Source organism: Sinocyclocheilus anshuiensis, unplaced genomic scaffold (assembly GCF_001515605.1).
Source record: "Sinocyclocheilus anshuiensis isolate Anshui unplaced genomic scaffold, SAMN03320099.WGS_v1.1 scaffold297, whole genome shotgun sequence".
NCBI classification, from domain to species: domain Eukaryota; kingdom Metazoa; phylum Chordata; class Actinopteri; order Cypriniformes; family Cyprinidae; genus Sinocyclocheilus; species Sinocyclocheilus anshuiensis.
In genome coordinates, this window is record NW_015536479.1 from 1,077,479 (window position 1) to 1,101,239 (window position 23,761).

The following is a 23,761-nucleotide window of genomic DNA, read 5'->3' on the forward strand; positions in this document are numbered from 1 at the left end:
ACCCCTCCAGTGAGCACACACACACACACACACACACACACACACACACACACACACACTACTGAAGTTCCCTCTCTCTCAACTGAATAAGTGATGAGGAGACCTGCTAAATAATTGAGCATGAGAAGGGAAGAACAAGCAAAGTCTAAATAAGCCTGCAGGTTTGGGCCACACCGGGAGCCTCCTACTGTACAACTGCTTTCACACAGCATTTACCCACAATGCTCAGCTGTTCAGTGTCATTTCAAGACACAAACTAAATGCCACATGTACTGGACGACTTCTGTAAAACATGACTAAGTCTTACCCGACTGCACAAATGTTTTTCTACGGTCTAAAAATGTTGTTTACTACAACACAGGAGACAAAACTGTTCATTCTGCTTTAGGAAATAACTGAACAACTGACAGGCCAGAATACACAGACACCACCAAATTACACACAATAGCCTACTAATGGAAAAAGGTCCAAAGAGATTTACAAACATCCAAAAAAAAGGTGAAAGATTGTAAGCCTAATGAATCAGTTTCTCATTGTGAAAAAGAAATACACTTACAGTAAGTATACTTTTAAAAAGAGTACTTGTTATGGAAATAATATACTTCAAAAGAATATACTTATTTGTGAACTAAATGTAATGTTTTCGGATTATAGTTTAAATTCCTATTAAATGCAATTAGTTAAAGAGAGTGCTTTTTTACCCACTTAAATAGGACTTAAGTATATCTTTCAATTTAATTTAATTAAATACAGGTGCATCTCAATAAATTAGAATGTCGTGGAAAAGTTCATTTATTTCAGTAATTCAACTCAAAGGAAAAATTTAAATCGCATCATATGACCCCTTTAAAATTTGTCATGCATTTAACAATATATAATATGTTTTATAAAGTTGTAATATAGCACATTTCAAATCTGTAATATCAAATAACTCTACAGTTAAAATTATCATTAAGAGCTGTTACATGTACTTTAGCATGTTAGTCAACACATCAAAATAAGGGTACTTCTTTGAAGCACGACAAAATATCGTTAAACATGATTTAGATTTTACTTGAAAGTAATACTTTCAATTTAACATTACTACAAAGTGTACCTTTTAAAAGTGTACTTAAGTGTGTTAAAGGAACAAAGCCATGAAAGTGTCTCTCTTTAAGTGCACTTAAGTAGTCTTTTATTTCATTAAATAATATTATCTTTAAAAAATACTTTTAAGATTACAAGTGCACATTCGATACAATTAAACACACTGCCTTTTCACAAGGGTCACAGTTAATCAAACATATCTGATGTTTAATATACAATCACATGGAGCAGGGTTTTGGACCAATGAGCTTTCACTGTGGGCGAGATTAACAAGAATGGTGACACTGTTTTTAAAACCAAGTGACCATTAAAATGTCCTGCAGCTTGACTAAAACACATATATCACTCTATTGTATTGCAAATGGTTAGGACACTCTGTAAGAGTAATTTATTTTAATTTTGCTACATTTAAGAAATGCTTTTTACAAGTTACAAAGAACAGTAGAAACAAGCGTGAGCTACATTGAAATCCTGCACTGCTGTCCACACTTAACTGATGCACAGATTTACCGACAGCGAGGCAAACATCTTTTGGTTCAAAATCATAGTTTTTCTTGTTTGTGCTCGGCTGGCACTCATCCTACCTCATGGCAGTCTTGTAGAAACCTCTGGAGCTCCCACTGGTCATTGAGTTTATGAAGCCACTGCTGAGCGTGTTCACGGTTCCGGTTCCCTCTGTGAGCCGCATATAGACACACAAACAATCAGAAACTCGTTTATAATTTGTGATTAAACAGTAATAAACTCTTAATCATTTTTTTGTGACAGTGTTTCATAGCTGAGTCTCTGTTTAAAACAGAAGGTAGACTGGGCCATAACAGATTCCATACACAAATGCGCTTCGAAATCCAATTTCACGCTCCTCACTGAGACTGCATTCAGATCAGTGACCGTGGATTCTCAGCGAGTTTCTTTGTTATGCCTCTATGGAAAAAACATTTGAAATTCAGTGTGTCTATAGGAGCAGCTGCACGTTCTGTGCCACAGTGAAATGGAGGGCAGATACAGATGTCAGGTGGTAGGTCGTCTTAGCACTGCTTTTACAATGGTTTTATTACCAATGCTACTTGATGACAGAATAGAGGTTTTGCTATAAAGAAGAATTAAAGAACAGTTGAACACAATACAGTTTAACAAATAGCGAGGTCATTTTTAGGAAACTGTGTCATTTCTGCATCATTTATGACATAATACGGATATAATTAACAGGATACTAAGCTAGTCTTCTTATTTGATGAAGTCACAGATCAATGTTTTTTAGTGATGTAAAATAAAAAAAAAGGTCTTTCATGGGAAAATATTAACTTTTTAAAATGTTACATTTTACAATTTATCACCATTTAATTTAATGGAAAAATTTCAATTTAGGTCAGACAGGATGAACAAGAAAAAAAAAGACCCAAGATTAGCTTTTATTGAAATTTAAATAGGTTTTCGTTGTCTATATTTCTTTAATAGTCATTTTTGTATTTTCAGGCTGCAACCTCTTGTTGATACACTTCACCATACTTTTATTATATTAAATGCAATTAGTTGAACTTTTGAGTGGTTTTTTGACCCACTTAAGTGGGACATCTTTATATTTAATTTCATAATTACTTCTATGGTCTTTGAAATATGGTTAAAGTGTACTCCCGAACGTACTGACAAGCATTTATTGTAAATTACTCTTTACAGTCATTTTCTCTTATAGTATTTTTTAAGTACACTTAGGTCGCCTTTTATTTCATTAATATTATTTTACCTGCAAGCAAGTACAGTTTATTAAAAACATACTTGATAGTTTTTAAGTACACTACAAGTGCACTTTTAATATAATTACAAGGGCTGTTTAACCCCAAAACTCTTAAATTCAACCAGGTTGACAATAGAAGTATCATAGAAATATTAACATTTTTGTTTTAATTAAAATGTATGATTTATAACAGGGCACACAAAAATGAACCTAAATTTCCTCAGTCATCGTTTAGAATTATAAGTAGCTTATAGGACTTTGAACTTGCTGTGAAATGGTTAATGTAGCGCTTTTAACAAGTATTGTTACTTTGCAAGGCTGCAAACATAATTTAGGGATCAAGGTTAATAGTTTAAGAATCTGCGTTTGAAAAATATTACATATGCATATTTTGTTGACCACTAATCTGAATATTAGATATTCCTGGACTTGATTAGACATGAAAAACTAAGATTTCTTATGTAAAGCCATACTATTTTAAAATGAATTCATAACAATTCTGGAAGTTTTTGGCACTAATTACTCTATTTCCTAAGAAGCAACCTATGGAAGCCTGTTTCCGCCACTGAATTAAAAATTTAAAAAAGGTAATTGCGACTTTTTATCTCACAATTGACTATTTTCTCGCAATTATGAGAAATAAAGTTGCAAGTCTGAGAAAAAAAGTCAGAATTGCATGATATAAACTCGCAATTCTGGCAATTGTTTATATCTCACAATTGTGAATTTTTTTCTCAGACTTGCGACTTTCTTTCTTAGAATTGCAAATTTATATCTTGCAATTGATTCATTCTCTCAGAATTGTGAGATGCGAATTATAGTCCAATTGCAAGTTTATATTTCACAATTCTGAGAAAACTAAGAAGTCAGAACTGCAAGAAAAAATGTAGAATTGCTAGTTTATATCTCAGAATTGCGAGCTGATATCTCACAAAATTGTGATTTTCTCACAATTCCAAGTTTTAAAATTTTGAGATAAAAAGTCGAAATTACATTTTTATGTCATGATCGGTCATGTGGCATGAGAGAAGCAATGCCGTTTCTCAAACTGTGCTCTGATTGGCTAAGATATCCACGTCTGCAGTTAAAAGTACACACAAAAAAATGTATTATTTGTATTTGTATAGGTATTTGAGGTGCTATATAGCACCGCTAAGTGACTCTTTGGCTCGTAATCATAGGGGAACCACTTTAAGTGCTACATAGCACCTATATCTTTAAAGATGGTGCTATATAGCACCATCTTTAAAGATATAGGTGCTATGTAGCACTTAAAGTGGTTCCCCTATGATTACGAGCCAAAGAACCACTTTTAGTGCTATTTAGCACCATTTCAATGTGCTTACATTCAAAACTTAAACTTTCATCATTACCCAATTAATTTGATTAAAATTGAAATGTAATTTTTAATTTTGTGAAAAATATTTAAGACAGAAATATATTTTAAACATAAATACAGAGTTCTGTCATGAAACTCTAGATGGCGCAGTCCGATAGGTCTAGCTCAATCTGACCTGGTGACAACACTGTCACATGGCAGCTGATTGGTTACCATGCCAATCCCTCCGAGAGTTGTCATGACAGAACTGTATTTAACTTTAACTTCTCTTCTGACCTATCACTTTTCAAGCAATTTGTTTAATATAAAAGTTTTAGAATTGTGAGATAAAAAGTCGCAATTGCCTTTTTTATTTTTTATTCAGTGGCAGAAGCGGGCTTCCACACCAACTAGCTCTATGCGGCATAAATGTTATCATAAGTGTTGTGGTTTTGACCTGTTAGCGAGCAGATCCACTCTCTCTCTGATGCGCTCAGAATAGATGTTGTTCTGACTGATGAGGCTCTCTCCTGCCTCTATGACAGCTTTAATGCGGTGCAGGTTGAGCTCCATGGTGGTGGTAAAGTCCTTGTGCTTTTTGATGGCTGCCTCCACTGTCTCCACTGTGGTGGGGAGCTCCACATGGGCCAGCGCTGACTCCTGAGGAGAGGAGAGAAAGACAGGGTGAAATACTGCATACAGAAAGCATCTAAAATGAGTCCAGATCAATTATACTAAAAGCAAATCCATAATCAGGGCAAATGGCAAGCTGTTGGTGGTACTGCAATAATAAACACTTTGAAACAATATCAATGCTCACATATTCTTCTGTGACGATTCCACAAATGTTTTCTAACTCGGTCAGTTCTACAGATTGAAGGCACAAATACAAATGGTCTACTTAAATTCATTTTTCTTGCAAACAGATATTAAATGATGGAAACAAAAATACAATATTGATAAATATGGTTAAACCATAATTGTTAAATATGTTTAGTTGTCCTTACAATGTTCCCATTTAGAAAGGTGAAACTCAAACAATCTTAAGGAAAAGTGGCTAATGAATGCCACTGCCATGTGTGTTACTGCAAACCAGTTCACGCTCGATGACAGTGCGGATTCTTACTCTGTACCCGCAGGCAACAGAAAACGACTCTGGGCTTTTAGCAAGCCACAAAAGACGCGGGGTTGAGGAAATGAATGTCCTCTGGCATTTAAACCGCATTTATGATATTCTTATGAAGTGATGACCCAACATAAAAGCAGCAAATGTCTCTGAATATGAACTGAGCAGTGACTTTAAACTGCCCTGATGCTCTTGACATTTACAGACGTGACCTGAAAAAGATCAGCCAGATCTGTTCTTGTGTCCTAATTGTCTGCTAACTCTAACCCGTAGAATAGGACAGTCATAAAGTGTCTTAAATATCTCAATTGTTTTTCCTAGACGGCGATGAGATATAAAGAAGAGCAAATGGAGACTTTTCTCAATTGCATTTACCTTTTTACTCAGGTTTGCCTCATTTCTGAGGGTGAATTGGTTTGGGCTAAACACGCGGCAGTATTCAAACCTGCCATGTCTAAACCCTAGCTTCAGAAGAGATCTCAACAATTACCCCTATTAATTCTATTAAAATGAAAAATTGTAATTTTATGAGAAACAAAACCGGTAATTAAATATAAGTAAATTTATATAAACATAGCTGTATTTGTCTATATTTAACCTCTCCTCTGCCCTGTTCACTTTTCTAGCAAATTTTTTATACAAACAATTTGTCAAAAAAAATAGGTTTAAATGTTTTTTAAAGTATCTTATGATCACCAGTGTGGCATTCATTTGATCAAAAATACAGCCATATTATGAAATGTTACTACAATTTAAAAGAATGGTTTTCTATTTATTTATTTTTTTCCACATTTTTTTTTTTAACATTTAGAACAATAATAAGAAATGTTTCTTGAGCAGCAAATCAGCATATTAGTATGATTTCTGAAGGATCATGTGACACAAATTACTCTTTAAAATATTTTCAAATAGAAAACAATTATTTTAAATTGTGATAATATTTCACAATGTAACTGAATATAACTGCTTTTAATGTTTTTTTGTTTTGTCAAATAAATGCAGCCTTGATGAGCAAAAAAGATACTTTAAAAAAAAAATCAATAAAAAAAATTTAATCTGAATTATTTTTAAACTTTTGACTGGTAGTGAAACTAATTTAAGTAGTGTATGAATCATAAATGAGATCTCCTTTAAAGGGTTAGTTCACCCAAAAATGAAAATTAGCCCATAAATTACGAGGTCGGCGTTGCGCATGTGCCGCTCAGAAGTAACGCACGCGGAAACGCAGCGGAGAGATCAAAACAAAACAACGGTCACTTATTAGAAGTACAAGACGAGGATTTGTAAAGAAGAATGTTGGAGGATTTCGATATAAGCCAAGAGGAGACCGGTTTTCCTTTGCTAAAGTAAGGAAACTTTGCTTCCTTTGATCCTGTAAACAAACGTTGGTTTTCACGAGACTCACCAGCGCATGCGCAACGCCGACATCTTACGTCATCAGCCCGGAACTGCTTCCAGTGTACAACTGTTGGCTCAAGCTACATTAAAGTGATTATTACATTTTGAATATGGATATTTTTCTTACAAAAGTGCATCGATTCGCTACAGGAGGCCTTTGTTCACCCCCCGGAGTCGTGTGAGACACTTTCTTTTTATGGATGGGCGCTTTTTATTTAACTTCTTTTGGACTGATACATGCAAAACCCGCTGAGTGGCATTAAACAGCTTGAAAGATCAAAGACAATTTTTTATATAACTCCGACTGGATTCATCTGAAAGAAGAAAGTCATATACACCTAGGATGACTTGAGGGTCGTTTATGGGCTAATTTTCATTTTTGGGTGAACTAACCCTTTAAGATTCCTCATCTATGACAGAGTAACTTCTGAGGAATAACATTTAAGAAAAAAAAGCCTTCAGAAATATCTTTCAAATTTAAACTGTGTAACTACCATAAAGAGGTATCAGGGGCTTCACCTGGTTATTGAGGAAAGCCTCGGCCTGCTTGACGTCCCTCAGGAAGAGATGGAAGATGTGAGCTTGCACCAGCACCTCCCTCCTGCTCTCCCACATCTCCAGCAGTTTGTTCCAGCCCACGTCCAGCTTGTGCAGCCACTGCTGCAGAGCTCCATGAGGCAACGGCGCTTCCTCCGTCTCCACGAGCTCATTCACAGCCTGGAGACGCTCGTAGTCCTCTTCGTACCTTCCGATCTCCTCCTTGAGCGCGGCGTGTTGGTTTATTAGCCGTTCTGCATCCTCTAAAGCATTGGGAAGCTCATCCGAAGCAGCAGCAGTCTGGGTTTGCACCAACCAAGTGAGGAAGGAATCCAAGTCTTGGATGAACTGTTGTAAGCGGCCAGCGACGGTTAAAGAGTCTTCACAGCCTTGCAATGTACACTTTAGCTCTTCCCACTCCACGCTGATGCCCTCAAAGGGAACCAGGATGTCTACGGTCTTGTCCGGATGGGATGTGGCGAGCTCCTCCGCTTCCTCCTGCAGGTGAAGGAGCTTGGGCTCGAGAACCGTCAGAGCTCCCTCCATGGTGGAGAGACGGCGCTGCAGAGCCAGCACGCTGCCCAGGTCACTGCCCACATACTGCGTGGCATCTATGGCTTTCCGCTTGTCCTGAATCTGGGACTTGATCTCAGTGCATTCCAGTAAGTAGTTCTGGATGCGCAGGATCGAGTCCAGGTGATCTTTCTTCTGCTCGACCAGCTCCACGATGCGGTTCCACCTGTGATACACAAAAAGAAAGCAATTTAGTTGATTTTCTAGATTTCAGACATTTTTGGATTTGAAGACTCTTTAAACACTTGTATCTCTGTTAAAGTGAGTTCATTCTGTTTCAAATCTTGCTCTTTTTTTGTGTATGTTACTAAGTGTGACTTGCAAAGTCGGTATGTTCCCTGTCTTGCATTGCAGATGTGTAATAAAAATGACTCTTTAAACACTAGGGGTGTAAGAAAATATCGATACACGTGAGTATCGCGATATTTTGTTTGGCGATACTGTATCGATTCTCAAAAACGCAATACCGATATTTAAAAAAAAAAATTATACAAAATTCATGGCCATTGTTTCGTTTTGAGTTTATATCCCGACCGCTAGAAAGCACTCTTCTTACCTCTGAACTTAAACAGTGACAAACGTGTGTGTTCCGCTCCTGCAAGGTTTGTCTAGTCCTGCCCGCTCCCGCAAACATTCTAATATTATAATTATAATTAATTTATAATTTATGCATTTAGCAGACACTTTTATCCAAAGCGACTTACAGTGCATTCAGGTTACACATTTTTTACCAGTATGTGTGTTCCCCGGGAATCGAACCCACGACCTTTTGCGCTGCTAACGCAATGCTACATAATTTTCGCGTATCAGGGAGCCACTATCAATGGGGAGTATTTAAATCTCTTTTGAATGAGTGCTCGTGCTGTTCACTTTCGATTTCGCGATCATGCGCACTCTGAGTAAAGGGAGCGCATCTTACGATATAAGATATTTGTCAATGTGCTCCGGATCTGTTGAGTAGCAAATCATCCACCATGGTCTTGTAGGTCATCCCTCCTCTTGACCCATGATCAGTTAAATCTGACTCATGCAAGCACTTATTTGTTACCCCTTTACTCGTACTGCACAAAAAGTGGTTCAATAGCGTTGAATGTTACAGGGACAGATTAATGCAAATGCAGATCCCACTGTGTTCTGGTTAATATACTGTATATACTGTATATATGTATGCATGTATGTAAATGGATTTTTTTTTTGCTAAGGTTTGCATATGGTGGTGTGTTCTAAATGACAGTTTTCCTAAAATTATATCATATTCTCCTATTCCTAAAATAAGAAATATCCCAATATACCGTCTTGCTTACAGTATCGCAATATATCGCAACATATCGTATCGCAACCCCTGTATCGTGATACGCATCATATCGCCAGATTCTTGCCGATACACAGCCCTATTAAACACTGATGTCTGTTAGCTTGGAGGTCATCAATATGCTAGTGCTAAAAGTGAACAACATTAGCTTTTATTATACATAAGTGCATGTACGATTTACAGCTTTTCTTAAATGGTCCAAAATATTGATGACTCATCTTTGTTCACAGCAGGGTCATTATACTCCTCTAAAGCTAAAACTACAATCATTCAATCAAATCAATCAATCAATCAATCAATCAATCAATCAATCAATCAATCAATAAATACTTGAAATAAAATAAACATTATCTAAAATAAAAAATACTGTATATATATTTCAGAAAATAATGAACATTTCTCATTTTCATGTACTTATTCTTGATGTACTAAAATAACAAAAAAAAATGGAAAACATTATAGACATTAAAAAAAACTAATAAAAATCACAAACACAAAGGAATTATGAAATGTTAACTAGAATTAATGAAAGTGGAAGATACAAAAATAAAAAATAATTTTAAATGTACAGCTATAATAATATCTCAATGCTAATAAAATAACACTGGTTTGCAGGGATGTATATGCAATTTTATCCTATTAAATACTCTCTAGAACAGTGGTTTTCAACCTTATTGACTTCAAGGCTATTCATTGTCCTCAACAATATTTGAAGGTCCACTAGTACTAGTTTTGCAACTTCTTTTAATCGATAGGCACTCATACTTTCTGTAAATTAAAAAAAAAAAAAAACTAAAATGATTATAGTCAAAATTAAAATAATTACTTTCAAATTTCCATAAGCTTTAAGAGCCACTGATCTAGAATGAGAATGTCCTTCTCACTAATAAGCTTATTTCACCAAGCAGCACTTGTTTCTTGAGCAACATTCTTGCTGGTTCTAGAAAGTTAAGTTAAGTTTTATCAGCATAACTAATTCACATTTATGTATTTAGCAGAATTTTCCATGCTTGAAAGCATGCAGCTCTGCTATCATTACGTATGCACAACAACTCTTATAATGTTCCTAAGGTTTACAAATGTGTCTGGAGCAGACAGGGTGTTAAGATGATGATCTAAACCTTTAAAAAATTCTTTAAAAAAATCCAATACCTGCTAATAAGAAATTAGCAGAAAAAAAATTGTATTGGAGGATAATTAATATAAATATATAAATTGCATAAACTAACAAATTCCTATTTCAACAGAAAATGTTAATTAATAAATGTTTTAATAAATTAAATGTTAAAAAATGTTAATTCAAAATAACTTTGACTGGAAAATTTGTACTACATCCCATTGTACATAATTCTGTTATGATCTAGAGTAAGGCTTGGATGATGCATAATAAAAATGACTCTGTTCCAGAAAACATGACTCAGTCTGAATCATTCTCAATTCATGGACACACACACACACATATCAAGGACCCACCCACACAAAAAACAGTCCGAGGACGCACCGGTGGGCCACAGCTCAAGGCCTGAGACACAATATCACAAATCAAACACAGAGTTACTACAGGGCACACTTGAATTAAACATTCTTTTAAATACACTGTGACATTAAATATTGAAGAGCACAATAGCTGTGAATGTGTTTGGGTTCGGCCCGTAGTGAGCCGGGTCAGGCGTGTACAGTGCGTATGTGGCAGCCACAGCAGATGGCAGCACGCTGAGAGAGGCTATTTATGCCAAGGTCGGTCTAAAACGGATCACTGGAGTTTTTCACACATACGTCACAGCTTGCCAGTTTCAGTGAAAGCTTGTGAAAGCAGCAGCCCATTTTCTAAAGACACACATGTAGAGTCGTGTGTTAAAAGTGACAAACAACAGCAGCATCAGGAATGTGCAGGGTTTTCTGAATGAAACCATTTTTAAAAATGAAAACAAATTAGATCAACTGAAAACAATTACATATCAGGGTAATGAAAGACTAGCATGGCATTCAGTCATCAGTCATGTCAGTCATCAGTCATCCCTGTTGCTTGTGCACCTTTTCCTACCCATTTTCTTCCTTCCAGTCAACTTTGCATTTAAAATGCTTTGATACAGCACTCTGTGAACAGCCGCCCCTTTCAGTAATGACCTTCTGTGACTTACCCTTCATTGTGGAGGGTGTCAATGATTGAATTCTAGACCATTGCCAAGTCAGCAGTCTTCCCCATTATTGAGGTTTCAAAGAACAAGAGAAACCGGGAATTTATACTGTAGGGATGTTCATTTAATGAAACTCAAATTTAAATATTCTAATATTTTAAGATACTGTTTTTTTGACTTTCATGAGCTGTAAGCTCTAATCATCAAAATTAAAACCAAAAAACCTTTGGAATGTTTTACTTTACATGTAATGAATCTAGAATATATGAAAGTTTCACTTTTTGAAATAAGTAAAAAAAAAGAAGAACTTTTTCATGATATTCAAATTTCACCTGTAGTTGATTGGTGATGAACATGATGCAATAGTAATTGCAGGGTAAATACATTCATGCCACCTCTGAGCTGCAACAAACAGACTCTTAATACCAATTCAGATGCAGCTTCTGAAAAAACAAATGGCCGCTGTAGCCTAAAGGTTTACGCATAATAATCAAATAAAATATTTATTTCTAAAGCTACTTTTTTTCTATTTGATACTCTTCTCATTTAACACAATAAGACTGTTTTGTTGATTAAGTTGAAATTGCGCTAACCAATGGTTTCAACAGAAGCATATCGTCAGTTAACAACCAAGAGCTCATGGTAGGGTCTATCTTGAAAAGTTTTTGTGCAATCATTAAAAATCTCAATGGAGAAAATGAAAATAATTTTTACTTCCTGTTGCCCTCTATGGTATTTTCCATTAAATATGCAGGATAATGTTATACGTCACACAAACTGTACATATGATCTGGAGTTACCTGCTGTTCAAGTGATCTTGACAGCCCCTGACTTCAGTGGAACTGGGGTGACCGCTGTCTAAGAGCTGCTGGACGATCTGATTAACATCTAGTATCCTTCCCATCAGGCTGTTCATCTCCTGGTCCAAACTTTCAAACCTAAAATGCAGAAAACGTACTTCTCAGATAAGAAGATATTCAATGGTAAATCATAGTTAGGCTTTTGTGTCCATAAAAACAACTTTATCTGTGGGTAATTGCAAAAATGCAATGTAGGCTCACTGGAAAAACATGCTTTTACCTACATTTTTGTAAAACTCCAAAAATGTACCTATACATACAGTACAATTCACTGAATTCCAGATTGAATAAACACTAGTGGCAGTAAAACATCAACAACTTTTATTCCTTTTCATACAAATTATGATTACAGCAGCAGATTATCCTTTAATAAAGACTTATTTTCACACGGCTCCTAGACCAATACTATGTAATGATCTCAGAACACTTTTACCATAGTGCATGATTTGTAAACTAATACATTTTGAGGTTTGCATCACATTACCAGCTCCATATGCATGGCTTTTCTGACATAGTAAACTTGCTCGATAGCACACCTGATACAGCACTGCACTTGCGATACAAAGGCAAGGCAAGTTTATTTATATAGCACATTTCATACACAATGGTAATTCAAAGTGCTTTACATAAAAGGAAGTAAAATAATCATAAAAAAATATAAATCACAACAATAAAAAATAAGGAATTTAAAAACAATCAGTGCAATCAGTTCGGACGTAGCACAGTGCTCATTCAGTAAATGCACAGCTAAACAGATAAGTTTTGAGTCTAGATTTAAATGTGGCATCTGATCTCTTCTGGAAGCTGATTCCAACTGCGGGTGGCATAATAAATAAAAGCGGACTCCCCTTGTTTTGTGTGAACCCTTGGTATTTCTAACTGACTCGATCGTGGTCTGTTAGGTTTATATTCAGTGAGCATATCTGCAATGTATTTAGGTCCTAGGCCATTGAGTGATTTATAAACAAGTAAAAGTACTTTAAAATCAATCCTAAATGTAACTGGAAGCCAGTTTAAGGACCTGAGGACAGGCGTGATATGCTCAGATTTTCTGGTTCTTATCAGAAATTTAAAAATACAAAGCACTTACAGAAATGACATCAAGGGTGCATTTTTCTAATGAGCCTCGGTTGCAAAAATGTCTCAAAAAAAATGTCAAAAATTTGATTTCCAATGCAATGACATTTCTAAATATTTTCTGGGGTCACAGTAGACAAGCAACACCTGGTGAATGCTCCTACCTGTGTGCGATCATCTCCACGTCCTCTAGTCTTTCGGGAACCTCCATCCTGTTCAGCCACTGCTCCTTCTCATCAATCCACACCTCACAGGCGTTCACCTCACTAAACATGCGATACACAGCCAGCGCGTCATGAAGCCACTGCTGCCGCAACACGGCAACTTCCGCCACCTCTGCGTAGAGCTGCTCCGTCTCAGCCATGCGAGCTCGCACCTCATCCAGCTCCCGATAATGCATTGGCAACGCAACCATGTGTTTCCGAAGGCCCACCACTAGTACACGGTGTTTATCGATACTCTCTCGGACACCTCTGTGCTTTTTAAGAAGAGACTGCGTTGAATACTCATCATGTCCGAAGTCCTCGCTAGAAACGAGCCTGTAAGCGTCCTGTAGCCAAGCTAGAAGATCGTCCGTCTCGGTGCTGAACTGAAAAAAGTCCAACGCCTCCTGTAGGTTACACAGCCTCTGTGCGGCCTGGTCCTCCAGTCTCTTCCACTCGGCCTTGACCTCCATCAGTCGCTCTTGTATTCCAGTCGTACCAAAGCTCTTCTGGGTGAGGATCTGCTTGCCTTTCATCATGGTCTGCTGAATTAACGCACGTCGCGTCAACAGCTCTCCAGCCACGGTTTTGTGCTTCTGCAGCAGTCGCAGGATGCTGCTCAGGTCTTTCCCGCAGCTCTGCGTGGCCAAGATGGACATCTTCTCTCGGATCCAATTCTCTGATTCCTCTACCTCCTGAAAGAAGGCCCACAGCTCACGCGAATCCTCCAGCTCCAAGCGCCGTTTTGCAGCCAGCTGCTTTAATTCTTCCAGGCAGGTGTTGACGTGGTTGACCCGGTTACAAATTACCTGAGGGTCACACGGCTGGTAACCTGAGTGAGAAACAGAGACAAGAAGAAAAGCTTCACTGATTTCACTGATTTGTCACCAAAGTAATGTTATTTAGCTGGCTAACAAAGATGAGGTTTTGTCAGATTAGCAAAAATGACTTGTTAAAGTCTTGTAAGCACTAAGAAAGTCTTAAAACTGCAAATTAAACAGTATGTTCTACATCTTTCATTGAGATACACTATAGCTGTATAATTTCCAGCTTGCTGCAATAATATATATATATATAACTTTCTATTCATCAAAAAAATCCTGAAAAATTATATCACCATTTCCACAAGAATATGAAGCAGCACAACTCTTTTCAACATTGGTAATAAAAATTAATGTTTACTGAGCACAACATTAACATATTAGAATGATTTCTGAAGGATCATGTGACACTGAAGACTGGAGTAATGATGCTGAAAATTCAGCTTCTTGCATCACAGGAATAAATTACATTTTAAAATACATGAAGATAGAAAACGGTGATTTTAAATTGTAATACCATTTCTGTATTTTTGATCAAAAGAAAGAAAATCTTTTGTTAAGGAAACTTAACATTTAGCTTAAAGCTGAAAATATTCATTATTGAGCCGGGCCCTGAACCAACAAGGTGTAGTAGTGTGTGCTGAATAGAGAGCAAAGCAACTCCAGCCCTCTTGTGGTGCATTATGCAAGTTCCTCATGTATTATTATTTTACACACTCTACCCTGCAGAGGTCTCTGGACATCTCAGTGAAAGAAACGCATCCAGTAAACCTTTATATCACAATCTGCCATCACATCTTGACCCCAGACAGTGTCTCTGAATCAATATTCATTATGTTACTGTTTTAAGGTGCACTCACCTTCAATAGTGGTGAATTTGAGAGCTGCAGTGTTGAGGGTTTGAACTCTGTCTGCCTGTATAGAGATGTCAGCCTCCTGTAAACTCTGTTTCTGGAGCATGTCCTCCACTTCAAGAAGATGTTTGCCGTAGTCCTTAGAAAGCAACTTAACCTGGGGCAAGAATATGGCACTTTGGTCAAGAAAAGTGTGTTTGATTGTGTCAACTTGACTACTGAATAAAAATATTGGTAATACACAATGTATGTTTTTGTGGGGATTTTAATCACAAGTCAAATTGGTACAGTCAACCCACCTGCATCTCCTCCATCCAGTCGATCATGTAGACCATCTCTTGGAAGGTCTTCTGCAGGGCCAGGTTCTTCTCCAGACGGGCTTTACGCCCCACCACCAGCTCCTTCAGAAGGCTCCACTGGCCAAGGATGTTTTCTTTGCGTGCCAAGATACGTCGGATGTCATAGTATCCTTCTGACTCCATCTCATTGGCCAGCTCCACCACGACACTGATTCGCTCCTCGTACGACAGGATGTCTGCTTCGATCGCCTCGTGTTTCTTCATGGCAGCTTCTACCGCTGGCAGGTCATAGCCGAAGTTATCCTGAGGAAAATGCAGCACTCGTTTAAGGCAAAATGTCACCTGTTTTATTTTATACAGTTCTGTCATGACAACTCTCGGAGGGATTGGCATGGTAATGTACGTGACAATGTTAATGTATTTGGTGGAATAGATCTGCTATGCTGCTGCTGAGACTTGCTACTGCCAATACATCCACAACATGCTGCTGTGAGCATGTAAGAAATATTGCTGCTGCAAATATAACATACATAAAATAACCCCCATATAGCATACATGAATCACCTCGTAGCAGATCTATACAGGTGGAGCTGGGGAAGGTGGAGGGTTTCTGAAGCAAGCTGCAACTGCAAACACTAATCATACATTTGAATGTTGAGCAGCGAGCTCATTGGCTACAGATACAGGAGAGAACCAATCAGCTGTGCCATGTGATAATGATGTCATTAGGTCAGATTGAGTTAGACCTATCGGACTGTGCCATCTAGAGTTTCATGCCAGAACTCTGTATTTCATTTTTTAGAGTTTTATTTTTCTGTTCTGCTCACCTGTGAGACGAGACGCTGGTTTTCATTCAGCCAAGCCTGCCTCATGGTGGTCTTATGATCGAATCGTTGAGCTAGAAGTTCTAGCTTTTCCTGACGAATCAGCTCTTTTCTAAGAGCCACGCCCCTCTCGTGCTCCGCCTTCTCTAGTCTCTCCCACGCCTTTCATGAGAAAAACAAAATATGAGGATTGTTCTGTGAGACAATTTTAATGATCATACAATAATTTAGATTCATTTATTCGATAATATATATAAATAAAATAAAATGTGAAAAGGTTAAATAGTAGGTAAATATTACTTTCAATAATAATATTAAAATTAAATTTGATTCAATTAAAATTAGACACAATTGGTATTGGTACTTACACGAAAAGTTTGACAACATTTAGATTTTTTTTTTAATATTTTTGAAATAAGTCTTTTTTTTTTCACCAAGGCTGAATTTATTTAACCAAAAACACAGTAAAACACTAAAATTGTGAAATATTATTACAATTTAAAATAGCTGTTTTGTATTTGAATATATTTTAAAATGTAATTTATTCCTGTGATGCAAAGCTGAATTTTCAGCATCATTACTCCAGTCTTCAGAGTCACATGATCTTTCATAAATCATTCTAATATGCTGATTTGCTGCTCAAGAAACATTTCTTCTTATTTGAAAACAGTTGTGCTGCATCATAAATTGTGGAAATCATGACACACTACTATTCAAAAGTTTGGAGGAAGTACAATTAAAAAAACAAGAAAAAGAAAAAGAAATTAATACTTTTATTTAGCAAGGATGCATTCAAAAAATAAAATTACAGTAAAGTCAAATATAATGAAGCAAAAGTTTTCTATTTCTTTGAACTTTCTGTTCAGAGCTCTGAAAAAATTATCATGGTTTCCACAAAAACATTAAGCAGCAAAACTGTTTTCCACATTAAAAATAATAAGCACAATTAGTAATAATTGAGCACCAAAATAACTGATAATAACTGAGCAGAAAATCTGCATATTAGAATGATCACAGGAATAAATTACATTTTAAAACATATTCAAATCGAAAACAGTTATTATAACTTGCCATTGTTCACAATATTACTGTTTTTATCCAAATTGAGGCTTTTACATTACATTAAAAATATTAATCAGATGACATGACATGAAATTTATTCTTACATATTGTCAAAAAAAAAAAAAAAAAAATTTTTTTTTTCTGTAAGGTAATTAGCCCTGTTCTAGTTATACAAAAATACAAAATTTGACACTGTAACCAGTCAAGAACCATATTAACTAAACAGTACACACCTTATTGATGTCTGAGATAAGTTTCCCGTCATGAGGCACATATGGCTTCTGATTGTTAGCTCTGAGCTTACTTTGGATGGTGAAAAGCAGCACCTCCAGGTTCCCTTTCTCCTGGAATCTGTTAAAAAACAATCCAATAACATTTGAAATATATTAACTTTAACTTTAATATCAAAGAACACCACACAGTTTAATTATAATCACATACAGTACTTCACATGTGCTATAGTATGTTAGTCAAGACAAAAAATAAAGTGTACTTCTTTAAAGGTGACATATCATGAAAATCTGACTTTTCCAGGTTTTCAGTCAAGCTAACAGTTGCTGGTAGCCACTGACTTCTATAATATGGGGAAAAATATGGAAGTCAATGGCTACCAGCAGCTGTTTGGTTACCAAAATTCTTTAAAATATCGTCTTTGGTGTTCAACTCAAACAATGACAGAACAATTTAGAACAATGACAGAATTTAAATTTTTGGGTGAACTATCCCTTTAAGTGTGCTAAGAAAATGTCATGAAAGTGTTCTCTCTTTAATTAAGTGCACTTAAGTGGCCCCTTATTTCACTAATATTATCTGCAAGCACATTTTATTTTAAATATACTTTTAAGATTTGAAGTACGATACAAGTGCACATTCAATATAACTAAGCACACCTCTTTTTCACACGGGTAGGAACACCTTTGACCAACAATACAGTGACTAGTACCCTTAAATGGTAGCGTAAGAAAGCATTGAAAGAATCATAGTTTGAGTATTTTTCTGGCAGTCTTGGAGCGTCTGCCAACACTTAGACCTCTGTTTCATTTATTCTCTCTTACTTGATAGGCTTCTCAATGGTGCAGTAGGTGGTAAAGGCTTGAAGCTGTTGCTGCACACCCGACAGCGAGTTTGCAAACTTCTGGTTGCTAATGATGCTAATGGTTCTCTCAAGCCACTCTAACAGGTCGGACGCTAAAGCCTCGTAGCGGCGAATGATCTTCTCAGCTTCGATAGCATTGTCCAGCACCTAGAAAGAGAAAAAAGAGAGGGGAAATATGCATCTGGTAACACACTCGAGTTCATTTAAATGAGGTTTAGCTCTATCAAACATGCGCAAAAACACCCCCTACCTTTCCAATTCTCTTCCCTTCTACAATAAGTGCCTTCATTTTGGAGAAATAATGATAGTAGGAAACTACATAAGTGATGATGGACTTCTCATCCGGATTTTCTGTGTTTACATCTGGGTGGGAGAAAATGGTTATTGTTTTGAGTGATCATTCAGCTATTTAGCTGAATCAATATAACAAAAAATATCAAACCTGGGCCCCAACTAGTACATTTAATGGTTCACATTGTGTTGACTGTATATAGTGAGAGTAAAATGCTGTTCGTTACCCTCAGGGTCTAGTAGCTTGGTGAGTCCGAGACTCTGTTCAGTGATGTTAAAGGCTTGTTGGAGGTTGTGTGTTGCATTGGATCTGGTCAGCTTGTGGAATTCAATTAAATCAGGCCTGTGAAACACACAAGCAGAAATCAGCTCACATAACAGCCTCTATCAATGATGTGAATGGAAGGAAGCCTAGTCAGTATGATGTGTGTCTGTCTGACCGCTGACCTGTGCCTGTGAATAAGAGCGTTGAAAGCCAGGCCGTCCCTCCAGCAGGTGGTGAAGTTGTGAATGTTGACCTCAGGATACCTGGGGCAAAGCACATGAAACATCATGAAAGATGTACAGGAAGATCATGTGTATTTCTATAAAGGCCTAAAAGAAAACATACTGTACTACACTACCAAATTTTTTTTTTTTATGTTTCTGAAAGAAGTCTCTTATGCTCAACATGGCTGGATTTATTTGATTTGATTATTAAAATAAAAAAAAAGTTGTTTAAATGTCATTTATTCATATGATGACAAAGCTGATTTTCAGCATCCTTACTGAAGTCTTCAGTGTCACATGATCCTCCAGAAACCATTCTAATATGCTGATTTGCTGCTCAAGAAACATTTATCATTGTTATCATGAACGTTGAAAACAGTTGTCATATTTTTGTGGAAACTGTGATACACTACCAATCGAAAGTCTGGGAAAAATAAGATAAAAAAAAAGATGCAACCATGCATGAAATTGATCAAAAGTGACAGTTAAGACATTTATAATATTACAGAATATTTATATTTCAAATAGAAGTTTGCTGTTCTTTTCAACTTTCTATTCATCAAAGAATCCAGAAAAAATATGTATCACAATTTCCACAGCAAAAACTTTTTTCCACACTCATAATAATAAGAACCATTAATGATAAATGAGCAACAATGATAATTAAACAGCAAATCGGCATATTAGAATGATTTCTGAAGGATCGTGTGACACTGATAGCTGTTGAAAATTCAGCTTTACCATCACAGGAATAAATTACATTTTAAAATATACTCAAACAGAAACAGTTATTTCAAATTATAATATTATTTTACAATATTACTGTTTTTCTGTATTTTGATCAAATAAATGCACCATTGGTGAGCATAAGACTTCTTCTAAAAACATTGGAATACCTTAATTATTCCAAATTATTATTTTGACCAGTAGTGTGTATATATATATATATATATATATATAATATGATTGTCTTTGGGTTGGTTATGGGTAGTTGTGGGATAGATATATACGTAGATGTTACCCTGCTGTTTTCATCTGACACCACAGAAGAAGGGCATCTTTAGCGGAGCGTGTCTCTCTGTTGTCCTCCGTCTCAATCTTAATCACCTGGATCTGTTAGGAATGAGAAACAACAATAAAAAGTTAGTGCAATCTGAAATTCACAGACATTAAATGATTGTGAGCTTTTTAAGGGATTCATCACAGGCTTTGCTTTCCTTGCTGGGATCATGAAGCCAAAAATGTCATATTCTTATTGCAATGAAACAACTGAAAGCACACCAGGAGAACCATGGGCTATCCCAATCTTTAAAAAAGGGCTACATCTTGGCTGTTATTTTTGGACGGAAAACAGTAAATGTGTAATTTTTTTTCTAATGAAATGATATAACAATTCCCTGAAGCAGTATCAACAAAATTATATACTTATACTTTTACTACACAAAATTATATACTTTTTTATTTTTATTTTAGGTCATTTAGGTCTTACTTCATTTTTTTTTATTTAATTTTGCAATTCCTTTCACTCTCACTCTGAATGTGTGCTGTGTATGAGTATGAACCGTTTGCACTCTGGATGTTTATAGTCTCACTGCTTCATTATTGTGTGCCTTCATTCAACATTGTGGCTGATATATAGATTTTATTCAACACTATTTAAAAAAGAAAAATTGCTCTGTCTTAGAAAAAAAAAATATGACTGTGCTAGTTTTGAACCACTCAGTTTGACAAAAAAAATAAAAAATATATATATATATATAAATAAAAAATGTCTGAAACGGTTATAAGGGTTAAAGGCCTAGTTCACCCCAAAATGAAGATTGGTAACCAAACAACTGACAGTAGCCAATGACTTCCATAATATTTTTTATGCCATACTATGGATGTCAATGGCTACTGTCAACTGTTTGGTTACCAACATACTGTACTTCTTCTTTTGTGCTCAACAGAAGAAAGAAAGTCATACAAGTTTGGAACAGGTTTGGTGATTAAATGGTGACAGAATTTTCATTTTTGGGTGAATTATTCCTTTAAATTAGATTTTTATATTTTCTAAAGAAAACTCAGGTCTCTCTTTCAATGAAAATTTATGGAATTTTTTTTTTTCACCTGTCAGTGCCATCGTGATTTAGTTTTTTTTCCAGATTTTTGCAGCCCAAACGGGATAAATTTGCTTCGGCTTTTCTAAAAAACTGTGGTGGTTTATATTTACATTTTTGTTGCTTTGCAATAAAAACTCACCAATAATCATTAGTGACAGTAAGTCACTTATACTATATTATATTATACTCTAATATAAGAGTATTTCTTGTGAACAATTACTAAAATCAGCTGTAGTTCTTGGAATTAGTAGTCTGTCCAAATCCCAGCGGTTTTGCTTAAAACACTGGGTAATGGCATGTATAGCAATACTGTATTATCATTTCAAGTATTTAATGTGATTGCATTAGCCTATTTGTGGTTTACTAACTGGCCTGTTCTGTCATTCGACAATATATACACTAATATTTCATTTTGAATTATCATTTTGACATGATACATAATAATGAGTGGCACAAGGACGCACTCCTCATGCCTCCTTATAGTGTGTCATATGTGACCCTGGAGCACAAAAGCAGTCTTAAGTCGCTGGGGTATATTTGTAGCAATAGCCAAAAATACATTGTATGGGTCAAAATTATTGATTTTTCTTTTATGCCAAAAATCATTAGGATATTAAGTAAAGATCATGTTCCATGAAGATATTTTGTAAATTTCCTACTGTAAATATATTAAAAATTAATTTTTGATTAGTAATATGCATTGCTAAGGACTTCATTTGGACAACTTTAAAGGTGATTTTCTCAATATTTTGATTTTTTTGCACCCTCAGATTCCAGATTTTCAAATAGTTGTATCTCGGCCAAATATTGTCCTATCCTAACAAACCATACATCAATGGAAAGATTATTTATTCAGCTTTTTTTATTCAGAAGATGTATAAATCTCAATTTCAAAAAATTGACCCTTATGACTGGTTTTGTGGTCCAGGGTCACATATGTGAACCAAACACATACACACACACAAACATCTCCAACACATTTGTGTAAGCACATTACAAAGCTACAGCGTCCCAAGATCATTCGTCATATTGAATTTCTCGCATCATGCAGTCAATACATGATCGATATCTACAACCTCAAGGAACAGCAGTGCAAAAATCTGTATTTTAGTCTTGTTTTCCAGTAAAAAAAATCCTTAAAACAAGATAAATTTGCTTGAGAAGTAACATTAAGTTAGATAGAATATATCTTGAATATATCTTGCAATATTTTTCTTATCCAGTTGAGTGAGACTGCTTTTATTGCTTTAAGCAAAGATTTTACAAAGGTTATGCTTAAAACAAGAGTTCTACAAAGGTTGTGATATATAGTTCTATAGATCTGTAACGTTTCTGGTCCACAAGATTCGGAAGTTTGCATGTTTGTTTTGCCTTGCTGCTCTCTGTCTCTCTCTGTCTCTGTCTTTGTCTCTGTCTCTCTCTCTCTCTCTCTCTCTCTCTCTCTCTCTGCTGCAGTGTTGGGCCTTACCTGCTGACTGGGCAGAGTGAACTCCAACAGAGATGGGGAGGGTAGAAAGGAGATAAATAGGGGAGCGGAGAGATATTCCGGCATATATGGAGACAGGATATAAAGAGGAATATGGAGGAGGGAGGCAGGAGAATGAATGAGAGAGCGTGAGCGTGAACGAGAGCCCCACCCCGTGATCTCTACGGCACGCTCGTAAAGAATATACTTAAGTGTGAACTGAATTTAATGTTTTGGAAATTTAAGTGCATGTTATTTACAATGAAATGAAAATGTTTTATAGTTTACATTTATATTAAATTAAATGCAATTAGTTGAACATCTTTATATGCAGTTTCATAATTACTTCTATTGTCTTGAAATATGGTTAAAGTGTACAAGCATTTATGATCGACTAAAATATGCTTTATTGTCATTTTAACTGAATGTGTGTTGTGTATTTAAATATATTTGTAATGATGAAGTTGCAATTTAGTTCATTTAAAATATATTGATTTAGTACATAATTTGTTAATTTAGAACATATATTAATATAGTACATACAAAATATATATTTGATAACTGTTTTAAGAAGAGACTCATCTTTTAATGCTGTCTTGTCATTGAGTGTATTTATTTTTTATTTCTTATTACTTTACTGTTTTCATTGCTATGATTTTATGCTGAGTAGAGCTTTGGGTTTAAGAAAAGTTCAATATAAATAAAAATGCATTATTATTAATAATAATAATAATATATTAATATTAGATTATTATTATTATATTATATATTCAGTATTATATTATTATTATTATTATTCAAATGTAATTTCAAATAACACTACACTTACAATTATAATCAAGTACTTTATATGTACTTTAGTAGGTTAGTAAAAAACAAAATAAGTGTACTTCTTTAAAGCATTACAAAAGATTATTAAAAGAGAATGATTTCAAATGTACTTTTAAAAAAAGTGCACTTTTTAAAAGTGTACTTAAGTGTGTTAAGAATCATAGTCATGAAAGTATTCTCTCTTTAAGTGCGCTTAAGTGGCCTTTTATTTCATTAATATTACATTATCTGCAAGTACAGTTTTAAAAATATATGAATAGTTCA

General features: G+C 35.5%; 1 protein-coding gene across 1 annotated transcript in view; it reads right to left on the minus strand.

Annotated features, from left to right (window-relative positions):
• The window catches only part of LOC107672319 (spectrin beta chain, non-erythrocytic 4-like), a 72,744-nt gene that overhangs the window by 43,848 nt on the left and 5,135 nt on the right, over window positions 1-23,761 (minus strand). Inside the window, exons 4-17 of the mRNA XM_016465499.1 lie at window positions 20,121-20,212; window positions 19,058-19,138; window positions 18,838-18,953; window positions 18,570-18,682; window positions 18,279-18,466; window positions 17,457-17,574; window positions 16,165-16,323; window positions 15,338-15,640; window positions 15,045-15,195; window positions 13,325-14,195; window positions 12,024-12,161; window positions 7,183-7,939; window positions 4,597-4,799; window positions 1,671-1,761 (exon numbers count right to left, since the gene is read on the minus strand). Coding sequence (XP_016320985.1) covers window positions 1,671-1,761; window positions 4,597-4,799; window positions 7,183-7,939; window positions 12,024-12,161; window positions 13,325-14,195; window positions 15,045-15,195; window positions 15,338-15,640; window positions 16,165-16,323; window positions 17,457-17,574; window positions 18,279-18,466; window positions 18,570-18,682; window positions 18,838-18,953; window positions 19,058-19,138; window positions 20,121-20,212 — 3,381 coding nt within the window. The remainder of the gene's footprint in view (window positions 1-1,670; window positions 1,762-4,596; window positions 4,800-7,182; window positions 7,940-12,023; window positions 12,162-13,324; window positions 14,196-15,044; window positions 15,196-15,337; window positions 15,641-16,164; window positions 16,324-17,456; window positions 17,575-18,278; window positions 18,467-18,569; window positions 18,683-18,837; window positions 18,954-19,057; window positions 19,139-20,120; window positions 20,213-23,761) is intronic.